The sequence below is a fragment of the Oncorhynchus tshawytscha genome, linkage group LG24 (genome assembly GCF_018296145.1).
Source record: "Oncorhynchus tshawytscha isolate Ot180627B linkage group LG24, Otsh_v2.0, whole genome shotgun sequence".
NCBI classification, from domain to species: domain Eukaryota; kingdom Metazoa; phylum Chordata; class Actinopteri; order Salmoniformes; family Salmonidae; genus Oncorhynchus; species Oncorhynchus tshawytscha.
The window spans coordinates 10,017,271-10,029,502 of NC_056452.1; the positions used below are offsets into that span (position 1 = coordinate 10,017,271).

The window sequence follows — 12,232 nt, forward strand, 5'->3', positions numbered from 1 at the left end:
AAACAAAGTATTCTCAATCAAAGTATTCTAAAGAAAACAAGCACCATTTTGACTCAGGTCTGTGCGGATCTCCCACTGGTCACAGACATCAGTACAACATCTTTTCTATTATTAATATTTGGTTGAGTTGGCAATTAATGTGAATTCAAAATGACCATGTCATTGGATTTAGGTACAAAATTGGGTGACAAAAATACGAAATTCCCTTATGTTGATGACTTTTTGCAAATCCAATCAGCTTCCCACGTTGATTCAACGTCATCACGTAGAATTGTTTTGTTGAAATGACATGGAAATAATGTTGATACAACCTGTTTTTTCCCAGTAGGCTGTTTCTAGAATGCTTATGATCTGTTACAGTTGAAGTCGGAAGTTTACATACACTTAGGTTGGAGTCATTAAAACTCGTTTTTCAACCACTCCACAAATGTCATGTTAACAAACTATAGTTTTGGCAAGTCGGTTAGGACATCTTCTTTGTGCATGACACAAGTAATTTTTTCAACAATTGTTTATTGATTATTTCACTTATAATTCACTGTTTCACAATTCCAGTGGGTCAGAAGTTTACATACACTAAGTTGACTGTGCCTTTAAAAACAGCTTGGAAAATTCCCTAAAATGACTTCATGGCTTTAGAAGCATCTGATAGGCTAATTGACATCATTTGAGTCAATTGGAGGTGTACCTGTGGACGCATTACCTGGATGCTCCCTACCTTGGGAGCAATTTCCAAACACCTGAAGGTACCACGTTCATCTGTACAAACAATAGTACACAAGTATAAACACCATGGGACCACGCAGCCGTCATACCGCTCAGGAAGGAGGCGCGTTCTGTCTCCTAGAGATGAATGTACAGCAAAGGACCTTGTGAAGATGCTGGAGGAAACAGGTACAGAAGTATCTTTATCCACAGTAAAAACGAGTCCTATATCGATAACCTGAAAGGCCGTGAGGCAAGGAAGAAGCCACTGCTCCAAAACCGTACTTTTTTGAGAAATGTCATCTGGTCTGATGAAACAATAATAGGACTGTTTGGCCATAATGACCATCGTTATGTTTGGAGGAAAAAGGGGGGGGGCTTGCAAGCTGAAGAACACCATCCCAAAAGTGAACCACGGGGGTGACAGCATCATGTTGTTTGGGTGCTTTTAGTGCACTTCACAAAATAGATGGCATCATGAGGAGGACAATTTGGTGGATATATTGAAGCAACATCTCAGAGCATCAGTCAGGAAGTTAAAGCTTGGTCGCAAATGAGTCTTCCAAATGGACAATGACCCCAAGCATACTTCCAAAGTTGTGGCAAACTGGCTTAAGGACAACAAAGTCAAGGTGTTGGGAGTGGCCATCACAAACCCCTGACCTCAAGCCTATAGAAAAGTTGTGGGCAGAACTGAAAAAGCATGTGAGAGCAAGGAGGCCTACAAACCTGACTGTCAGAAGGAATGGGCCAAAATTCACCCAACTTATTGTGGGAAGCTTGTGGAAGGCTACCCGAAACGTTTGACCCAAGTTAAACAATTTAAAAGGCAATGCTACCAAATACTAATTGAGTGTATGTAAACTTCTGACCCACTGGGAATGTGATGAAAGAAATAAACGCTGAAATAAATCACTCTAATATTATTCTGACATTTCATATTCTTAAAATAAAGTGGTGACCTAAGACAGGGAATTTATGAGGATTAAATGTCAGGAATTGTGAAAAACTGAGTTTAATTGTATTTGGCTAAGGTTTATGTAAACTTCAGACTTCAACTATATGTACTATGGTTTGGTCTGGAGCAGTGCACCTTGAAATAACATTTTTACCAAGACCAGAAAACCCCCTTCTTTTTGATGACCCTAACTAACGACCCTGGTCTATAATCAGCCCTGGCAGGATGAGTGGCTCTGCTAATTGAACACTTCCTCATCCAGTGGGCCTTTCAGATGAAACAGTTTATGTTCTGGGGAGCACGTAAAAAAATCTGTCCCCGGCTTCCTCTAAAAGGAAGTGGAGGCAGTGAAGTCTCAGAGGTTGGTTCTTTTTATAGTCCCAACCGTCCACTAGCGACTAGCCCCCCTCCGATCCTTATCTCCAAGCAACGAGAGATAGCTGAGACACTCAGGAAGGGGAGAGAGAGGCTAGTGGCGCCTTTGTTGCATCATGACATTAGATCAGATGGGGACCAGTTAAATGGTAGTGTAGGTTATGGAAAAATTATTTAGTTTGGCTCATCAAGTTAGGATTCATTTGCGAGGAGATATAAGAGACACATCTGCTTTCCCACTGTCTAAGTACTACCAACAACTTTTTCTTTTGAAATAGAGTCAGTGGAGTACAGGAAGAGAGGAAGTCATGACTCGGGCAAGGGAGAACCTCCTGAAACTACCACCTAATACTCAATCTAATACTCAAAGCTTTTCCTGATCAGGTTCCATAGTCGGTAAAACCACTGGGCTCCAGTTATGGCTATGCTCCAATGTCTATACTAGCTTACCACTTATAATGTATATATGCCCAAAAGGTGAACTTCATTCTAGGTGGTATGCTAGTATGCTAGTGTGGATATTGGAACAGAGACATGGAAGGCCCAGAACGCCTGTGAGGTAAGGTGGGGTGGAGGTGGACAACTAAAATTTCAATTTGGTTAATTCCGGAAGCAAACTGAAATTCCAATACCAATTTAAATTTTCCACACAGAAAAGCAATGATAATTCAAATTTGAGTTAATTCCTGAATTGAAAGAATGTAAATGTAATTTACACTTCCCAACCCTGGTGGGCAGTGATTGGCTACTTATTGGCTAGCGCACCTGAAGGGTAATACTGATAGGTCTCCTTGTAGGGCTCCATCTGCACGGTGGCGCCGGGGGCAATGAAGGGCACGTCGCCGTGGAGACGGGTGTCAACACTGAGGTGGTTCTCGCTGTCCAATCCTTGGGCCGTCTGGACGATGCTCAGCCGCTGGTTGCCGGGGTAAAAGGTAACCTCGGCGTGGCGTGTGAACTCAGCACCTGTGGGACAGGACGTGACATCATAAGGAAGTGATATCGCTATATAAGCGACAGGAAGAGATGTCATAATGAACACATGGCAATGAGATTTAACCTTGGGTGGTTTGAACCTGATATTTTCGTATTACAACTATAACAATTGAGTAAGGTCTTTGCTATTCGGCCTTCATTGAGATAATGATTTATACATGTTTTAACTTAGGTGAACTTAGCACATATGAGAATAATATCCATTATATTTGGCTTTCGTGAAAACTCTCACACAAGCCTGCTTGCTCTTCGCGAAGATCCTACACATCTTCCACAAGCCTCTTCTTCTTCTGTGATATAATGACGATCCACAAACAAACATTAAAGGTGCATGACCCCACCTACTGTGCTCGAGTGTGTGGTCAATCACGTTTTACAACATTAGCTCCACATTTCTAAATCCTCCTACCTAACGCAGTACTTCTGAGAAAATAAAAAAGAGCCCTACTAACTTCTAATAGACCCTCCCCATCCCCAAAACACTGTCCAACCTCAATGACCCTACACTTCAAGCTTTCCCTCTCTTCAACATAGTTACAACAATATAACAACACATGCTCCACCATTTCATTGACTATACACTCCAGACACAAACCATTCACATGCTGCCAACCAGATGTACAATATCCTAGACGCAATTGAGCAAACTCCACCTCTTCCTTCCTAATCTGACCTTTGAATCTTGGTCCATCTAAATTTCTTAAGAGGGCATATAAATGCCAGCCCTTGGGCTCCGAGTCCCATCTCTTCTGCCACACATCTATCAAAAAGGATCTGATCTTACATTTGGCCTCACCTCTAACTCGTTTTAAAGCTCTTTTGGCTATCTGGTCTACAATTTCATTCCCTTCCACACCCAAATGGGCTGGGACCCAGCAGAATCTCACTACTACACCCAGTCTCTCAATTCTCCATAATAACATTAATGCCTCCAATAGTAGGTCAATCTTATTAGATTTGCCAGATGATAAACTATTCAATACAGACAGGGAACTGAGCATACTATAATTCTGACAGGTTGAATCCACAAGCCTCTTAGCTAATACAATGAGTCTAAACACACATCAACGGAACACCTGACTCAAATTAGCCTGAGAGGGGTGGAGTAGGCATATCCCCCCTCTGGAGACAACACAGCTGTATGACTTTAAACTGACTTTACACAAACACACAGAGCGACCTGAAGTCTGCCAGCATGGGGGCAGCCTCATTCACACACGCAGACACACAAACGAAGCACGCACATACACACACTCACCACAGACACACACAAACAAAGCATGCACGCACACACCACAGACACACACACACATACCTAACTATGCACATGCATGCAGTGGTGACATCATGGAGAACAGTTTTTATGTAGAGATTAAAATATGTGGGTGGCAGGTAGCCTAGTGGATAGAGCGTTGGACTTGTAACAGAAAGGTTGCAAGATCGAATCCCCGAGCTAACAAGGTAAAAATCTGTCATTTTGCACCTGAACAAGGCAGTTAACTCACTGTTCCTAGGCCGTCATTGAAAATAAGAATTTGTTCTTAACTGACTTGCCTAGTTAAATAAAGGTAACATGTATGCAACAGTGCCACACTAACTCTGAGGGAGACTGTTGAGTGAGGTACTAGGACTCTGATGAGAATTGGGACCCTCCTAGAGTGCCCAGTAGGCAAAGTTGGTTGCAATGATGTCATGTTCAGGTTAAATACTGTTTGTAAAAGGATGTTTTGTTAACGTGGTGACAACTTCACTAAGCGTCAGTAACATCATGACTCAGCTCACCTGTGATCTTGAAGCCAGCCTGGCTGTTGGGCAGCTCCAGGGCAAAAAGCCAGCCAAAGAGCTCTCCGATGGGCGCCACAGGCATTAGTGCCCATCCCACGGGCTCGGGCACCTCGCTGATGGCGGTGTATGCCCGCCCGTCACTCACTACGATGTAGGCATGCAGGTCCACGCTGTTAAGGTCCACAGGGGTGGAACCTACTATCACTGTCCCGCTCACCTTGCCATTGACGCGATGGGGAGCACCTGAGAGAATAGAAGGGGGGAAAGAAAGACATGGTAACAAATGTATACTACAAATAATGAGTCAATGTATTGGGCATGCATCATAAAAGCAGATGTATGCTTAATCCGGTCAAAACTGAGAATGCAGTCTCCGCAATTCATGCTGCTCGCATTTTTCAGAACGGATACCAGAAACTTTCCCCACACATCGCCTGTCAAACAATCAGTGTCTGTGTATCCAACACAAAACATGTAGAGAACACCAATACCACAAACAGCACACATCTGCACCAAATACAACTCCATAGACATGCAAAGTGACAAAACAGATGGCAATGGAATTTTTAAAATAATTCCTGTATTTTTAGCTTAAAAACAGGTCTTTGAAGTGTATGACTTAAGGAACAAACACACAGCTACTGAGGAAGCAGGAAGGGACATGAGTGTATTTTGGGCACATAGACTGGGCGTATAGGTACCAGCATTGGCATCAATTCCATTTCACTTCCATCAATTCTGTCACGGATCCCTCCAGAACTTTCATTACGCACACCAGGCCCCTATTCCAAATGATTAGTAATTGTTGATTATTGTTACAATGTCCGTTCGTTCGTGTGAGTACCTGTGCTGTGTGTTTTGGCTTTCATGCCATTGTGGATTGCGCAGATGATTACCGGTCTCATCCCATGTGTTAATCATTGTGCGCTTGTGCTATTTATTCGAGGTACTCCTCGCTCTTTTGTTTGGGTTTCAACCCTGTCTGTTGTATACGTGTTTGTTTGGTCTTCGTCCCCGTGCCTTTACACGGCACACCGTAATTTGGATATAATTTTTAAAAATATTACGCAATCCTGCGCCTGTCTCCCGATCCCTTTATACCGACGTGACAAATTCAAATAATTGAAATTACAATTCAAGAATTGAAAAGTGACATTTATTCTTACCTATTTTGGTAATTGACTGAATTGATATGAAATTACTGTAGTAATTATCTCACTGTGAAAATATGGCTCAGGTCCCCACTTTGTTGATACTGTTGACAGTCCCAATTTGTTGTGTTCCTCTATTTACTACAAAGCACCCTGTGTGTGTTTGTGTTCCTGTTCCATCAAAGCACCCACAAGAACTTAGACTGAATACACCATCCCGCATACATGTCTGTCAGTGTCTCCCACTGTCTCTCAAATCACAAAGGCTTCACAAGTTCCACGTTTGACAAGTCTTGACACTCCAACCCTGGAATATACACAAGTTTGCCTTGACACTTCTACCTGGAACAATGTGTTCACATTTTGTTGTGAAACTTCAGCCTCTAACAAAACACCTCATTCCTGAGGATGAACCAACCCAGTGGAAAGTCAGTCAGGGTGACATCATCCCCTCCAACTCTTTCAAGTAGTCGACTGACTGTATTTGTCAAAGCATTGACTGGCTGCCAAAACATCCGGTTATAAAGCTAACATTTAAATACCACCCCCATTACTTTACATGCCCTTCGACACACACAAACACAAACCCAAACCCCTGGGTTAATAACAAGCAGCCAGACTAATAAAGGGAGTCGGTTGAGAGTCCAGAGGGTGTGTGTGTGTGTGTACATGTGTGTGTACATGTGTGTGTACATGTGTGTGTACGTGCATGTGAGAGAGAGCATTTATACTGCTCTCCAAATAGGAATGTCTGTCATGCCACTTCCAGGTAATTAGCCAGCTAGCGAGGGGCTAGAGGAGCTCGGTATGGCCCAGTGACCAATAGGAGGATTGTTTGAGGAGCCCACCACTGCGTCAGAGGTGTTGATCTGGCAGGAAATGGTTGCAGGGCCTAGAAACAAGATGATGCTGTCATGTGAGAGAGAGAGCCAGGGGGGTTTGGAGAGGGGGAGGTGGAGACCAGGTTTTTATGGGTCTGTGAGAGTTTGGGTGAGAATTGGTGTGTGTGTATTTAGGAGATGGAGAGTTGTAGTGTGTGAGTTTCTTTTCCCTCTATGCAGCAAAAAGTACATACATATCCCGTACACTAACGTTCAAAAGTTTGGGGTCACTGAAATATCCTTGTTTTTGAAAGAAAATCACATTTTTAGTCCATTGAAATAACATCAAATTGATTAGAAATACAGTGTAGACATTGTTAATGACTATTGTAGCTGGAAACGGCAGATTTTTTATGGAATATCTACATAGGCGTACAGAGGCCCATTATCAGCAACTATCACTCCTGTGTTCCAATGGCAAGTTGTGTTAGCTAATCCAAGTTTATGATTTTAAAAGGCAAATTGATCATTAGAAAACCCCTTTGCAGATATGTTAGCACAGCTGACAACTGTTGTCCTGGTTAAAGAAGCAATAAGCTGGCGTTCTTTAGACTAGTTTAGTATCTGGAGCATCAGCATTTGTGGGTTCGATTACAGGCTCAAAATGGCAAGAAACAAATTACTTTCTTCTGAAACTTGTCAGTCTATTCTTGTTCTGAGAAATGAAGGCTATTCCATGCGAGAAATTGCCAAGAAACTGAAGATCTCGTACAACGCTGTGTACTATTCCCTTCAAAGAACAGCGCAAACTGGCCCTAACCAGAATAGAAAGAGGAGTGGGAGGTCGCGGTGCACACCTGAGCAAGAGGACATGTACATTAGAGTGTCTAATTTGAGAAACAGACAAGTCCTCAACGGGCAGCTTCATTAAATAGTACCCGCAAAACACCAGTCTCAACGTCAACAGTGAAGAGGCGACTCCAGGATGCTGGCATTCTAGGCAGAGTTGCAAAGAAAAAGCCATTTCTCAGACTGGCCAATAAAAATAAAAGATTAAGATGGGCAAAAGAACACAGACACTGGACTGAGGAACTGGTGTGGGGGCTGTGCTTTGGCAAAGTGGGTCTCGACCTCTCTCTCGACCTCTCTCTCGACCTCTCTCTCGACCTCTCTCTCGACCTCTCTCTCGACCTCTCTCTCGACCTCTCGACCCAATTTCAATTCAAGGGGCTTTATTGGCATGGGAAACATATGTTAACATTGCCAAAGCAAGTGAGGTAGATAATATACAAAAGTGAAATAAACAATAAATATGAACAGTAAACATTCCACTCACAGAATTTCCAAAAGAATAAAGACATTATAAATGTCATATTATGTATATATACAGTGTTGTAACGATGTACAAATGGTTAAAGTACAAAAGGGAAAATAAATAAGCATAAATATGGGTTGTATTTACAATGGTGTTTGTTCTACACTGGTCAACCTATTCTTGTGGCAACAGGTCACAAATCTTGCTACTGTGGTGGCATACTGTGGTGGCATACTGTGGTATTTCACCCAGTAGATATGGGAGTTTATCAAAATCGGGTTTGTTTTCGAATTCTTTGTGGATCTGTAATCTGAGGGAAATATGTGTCTCTAATATGGTCATACATTGGGCAGGAGGTTAGGAAGTGCAGCTCAGTTTCCACCTCATTTTGTGGGCAGTGTGCACATAGCCTCTGTCTTCTCTTGGGAGCCAGGTCTGCCTACGGCGGCCTTTCTCAACAGCAAGGCTAAGATCACTGAGTCTGTACATAGTCAAAGCTTTCCTTGGGTTTGGGTCAATCACAGTGGTCAGGTACTCTGCCACTGTGTACTCTGTGGAGGGCCAAATAGCATTCTAGTTTGCTCTGTTTTAGCATTCTATTTTGCTCTCTCTCGACCTGAGCCCTAGGACCACGCCTCAGGACTAGCTGGCCTGATGACTCCTTGCTGTCCCCTGGTCATGCTGCTGCTCCAGTTTCAACTGTTCTGCCTGCAGCTATGGAACCCTGATCTGTTCACTGGATGTGCTACCTTGTCCCGGACCTGCTGTTTTGGACCCTCTCTCTACCGCACCTGCTGTCTCTAACTATGAATGATTGGCTATAAAAAGCCAACTGACATTTACTCCTGAGGTGCTGACCTGTTGCACCCTCTACAACCACTGTGATTATTATTATCTGACGCTGCAGGTCATCTATGAACGTTTGAACATCTTGCTAGTGTTCTGTTATAATCTCCAGCTGGCAGAGCCAGAAGAGGACTGACCAACCCTCAGAGCCTGGTCCCTCTCTAGGTTTCTTCCTAGGTTCTGGCCTTTCTAGGGATTCTTTCCTAGCCACCGTGCTTCTACATCGGCATTGTTTGCTGTTGGGGTTTTAGGCTGGATTTGATTGATTGACGTTGAGACTGGTGTTTTGTGGGTACTATTTAATGAAGCTGATAGTTGAGGACTTGGGAGGCATCTGTTTCTCAAACTAGACACTAATGTACTTGGCCATTTTGAGCCTGTAATCAAACCCACAAATGCTGATGCTCCAGATACTCAACTAGTCTAAAGAAGGCCAGTTTTATTGCTTCTTTAATCAGAACAGTTTTCAGCTGTGCAAACATAACTGCAAAAGGGCTGGTTGCTGATAATGGGCCTCTGTATGCCTATGTAGATATTCCATAAAAAATCATCAATTTCCAGCTACAATAGTCATTTACAACATTAACAATGTCTACAATGTATTTTTTTTTATCAATTTGATGTTATTTTAAAATGGACCAAAAATGTGCTTTTCTTTCAAAAACAAGGATATTTCTAAGTGACCCCAAACTTTTGAGAGGTAGTGTACCTTTCCACTAAGGCAATGTGAACTGTGGAAACAGAAATACAGGTACGGAAAGCCAAATGACCATTTCTCACCAATAACCAAAAATATTGTTCACAGATGTTGTATGGCTGACAAAACCACACTAATTCAAATCCATAAATATAATTGTGTGACATTTTGCGATATTATGACCCTGCCGGTGATCCTCGGAGCCTGTGTCACGTCCTATACCGTCATCCCCAGGACTCACCATCAGGGAGACAGTGACGACCGTTGCCGTAGAAACCGGAGCGACAGTGGCAGCAGAAGCCGGAAGAGTAGTCGGTGCAGTCAGCGTTCTGAGAACACTGCTGTTGGAAGCGAGCACACGTCTCCTTGGTCTCTGTGCTGTACTGGATCACTGCAGGAGAGCGAGAGCGAGAGCGAGAGCGAGAGCGAGAGCGAGAGCGAGAGAGAGAGAGAGAGAGAGAGAGAGAGAGAGAGAGATTATTTCCTAATATGTTCCCCATATAGATTTGGCAATGTAAGATAAGATGTTTTCATATTACTGGATGCCAATAGAGCTCATTGAATTCAATTGAAAGAAAAATAGGGGGAGTGAGAGAGGGGAGGGAGGACGAAAGAAAGAAAGAGGGGAGGACGAGAAGAGAAAACAGTCAGAACTTGAATCTGTCAAAATAAGCTGACTGCTGGATGTGGTTGGGGGAACCCTAGGGAGGGTCAGAGCATGTGCACCATTGCCAGTGGTATAGTGCTATGTTTTTTAGGTGTTGGAAAATGTCATGACGTCGTCATTTCTCAAAGTTCGTACAGACAAATGTACCCTATTAAATATATTGTACAATAGGCCTATACATGAAATGCATCCTCCAATTGCAACGTCTAGCTATTACCACATATTATCTCAAGAAAATGTTATATTTTTAATAACCTCAAACACTAAGTTAGGCATACCCAATTTCAAAATAGTCAATCGCAAATTATAATTCTTCATGTTTTACCGGTGAAATATTCACCTTTATGCCAATCATTTGATCTCCATCAGTATCATGGGAATATGCATTTAGATCTTTTTGAATGACTGTTTCGTGAGTGAATGAACTTCTTGGTGACAGGGGGACAATATTGAGTAGCTTGGATGTATAAGGTGCCCAGAGTAAACTGCCTGCTACTCTGTCCCAGATGCTAATATATGCATATTATTAGTAGTATTGGATAGGAAACACTGATGTTTCTAAAACCGTTTGAATGATGTCTGTGAGAATAACATAACTCATATGGCAGGCAACAATCTGAGACAAATCCAACCAGGAAGTGGGAAATCTGAGGTTTGTCGTTTCATTTAAGTGATTGCCTATCCAATATGCTGTGTCTATGGGGTCAGATTGCACTTCCCAAGGATTCCAGCAGATGTCAACAGTCTTTAGAAAGTTGTTTGAGGCTTCTATTGTGGAAAGGCTTCGAATAAGAGCAGTTTCAACAAGTGGACTAGGCTCTGGCCAATCAGTTGTTTACTGCGCGGTCACGTGGGCGAGCCGTGCCTTCTTTTTCCTCTGTAATGAATACGCTATTGTCCGGTTGGATTATTATTGAAGATTTATTATAAAAAGACCCTAAGGGTTGATTGTAAACATCGTTTGACATGTTTCTACAAACTTTTGGAACTGTAATGGAACTCTTTTGACTTTTCGTCTGGATTTTGCGATCGCGCATTGTGCCTTTGGAATAGTGAACTAAACGAACAATAAAGTTCGGACCAACGCTGGTCCGACCAAGCTGACTCCACACTCCAAGACTGCTTCCATCACGTGGACTGGGAGATGTTTCGTATTGCGTCAGACAACAACATTGACGAATACGCTGATACGGTGTGCGAGTTCATTAGAACGTGCGTTGAAGATGTCGTTCCCATAGCAACGATTAAAACATTCCCTAACCAGAAACCGTGGATTGATGGCAGCATTCGTGTGAAACTGAAGGCACAAACCACTGCTTTTAATCAGGGCAAGGTGTCTGGTAACATGACTGAATACAAACAGTGCAGCTATTCCCTCCGCAAGGCTATCAAACAAGCTAAGCGCCAGTACAGAGACAAAGTAGAATCTCAATTCAACGGCTCAGACACAAGAGGTATGTGGCAGGGTCTACAGTCAATCACGGACTACAGGAAGAAACCCAGCCCAGTCACGGACCAGGATGTCTTGCTCCCAGGCAGACTAAATAACTTTTTTGCCCGCTTTGAGGACAATACAGTGCCACTGACACGGCCTGCAACGGAAACATGCGGTCTCTCCTTCACTGCAGCCGAAGTGAGTAAGACATTTAAACGTGTTAACCCTCGCAAGGCTGCAGGCCCAGACGGCATCCCCAGCCGCGCCCTCAGAGCATGCGCAGACCAGCTGGCCGGTGTGTTTACGGACATATTCAATCAATCCCTATACCAGTCTGCTGTTCCCACATGCTTCAAGAGGGCCACCATTGTTCCTGTTCCCAAGAAAGCTAAGGTAACTGAGCTAAACGACTACCGCCCCGTAGCACTCACATCCGTCATCATGAAGTGCTTTGAGAGACTAGTCAAGGACCATATCACCT

General features: G+C 43.2%; 1 protein-coding gene across 3 annotated transcripts in view; it reads right to left on the reverse strand.

Annotated features, from left to right (window-relative positions):
* Window positions 1-12,232, reverse strand: part of nid2a (nidogen 2a (osteonidogen)) — a 99,823-nt gene that overhangs the window by 59,967 nt on the left and 27,624 nt on the right. For all 3 annotated transcript variants that reach the window (XM_024429664.2, XM_024429663.2, XM_024429662.2), the window contains exons 5-7: window positions 9,891-10,040; window positions 4,817-5,062; window positions 2,804-3,004 (exon numbers count right to left, since the gene is read on the reverse strand). In XM_024429664.2, the coding sequence (XP_024285432.1) occupies window positions 2,804-3,004; window positions 4,817-5,062; window positions 9,891-10,040 (597 nt within the window). The remainder of the gene's footprint in view (window positions 1-2,803; window positions 3,005-4,816; window positions 5,063-9,890; window positions 10,041-12,232) is intronic.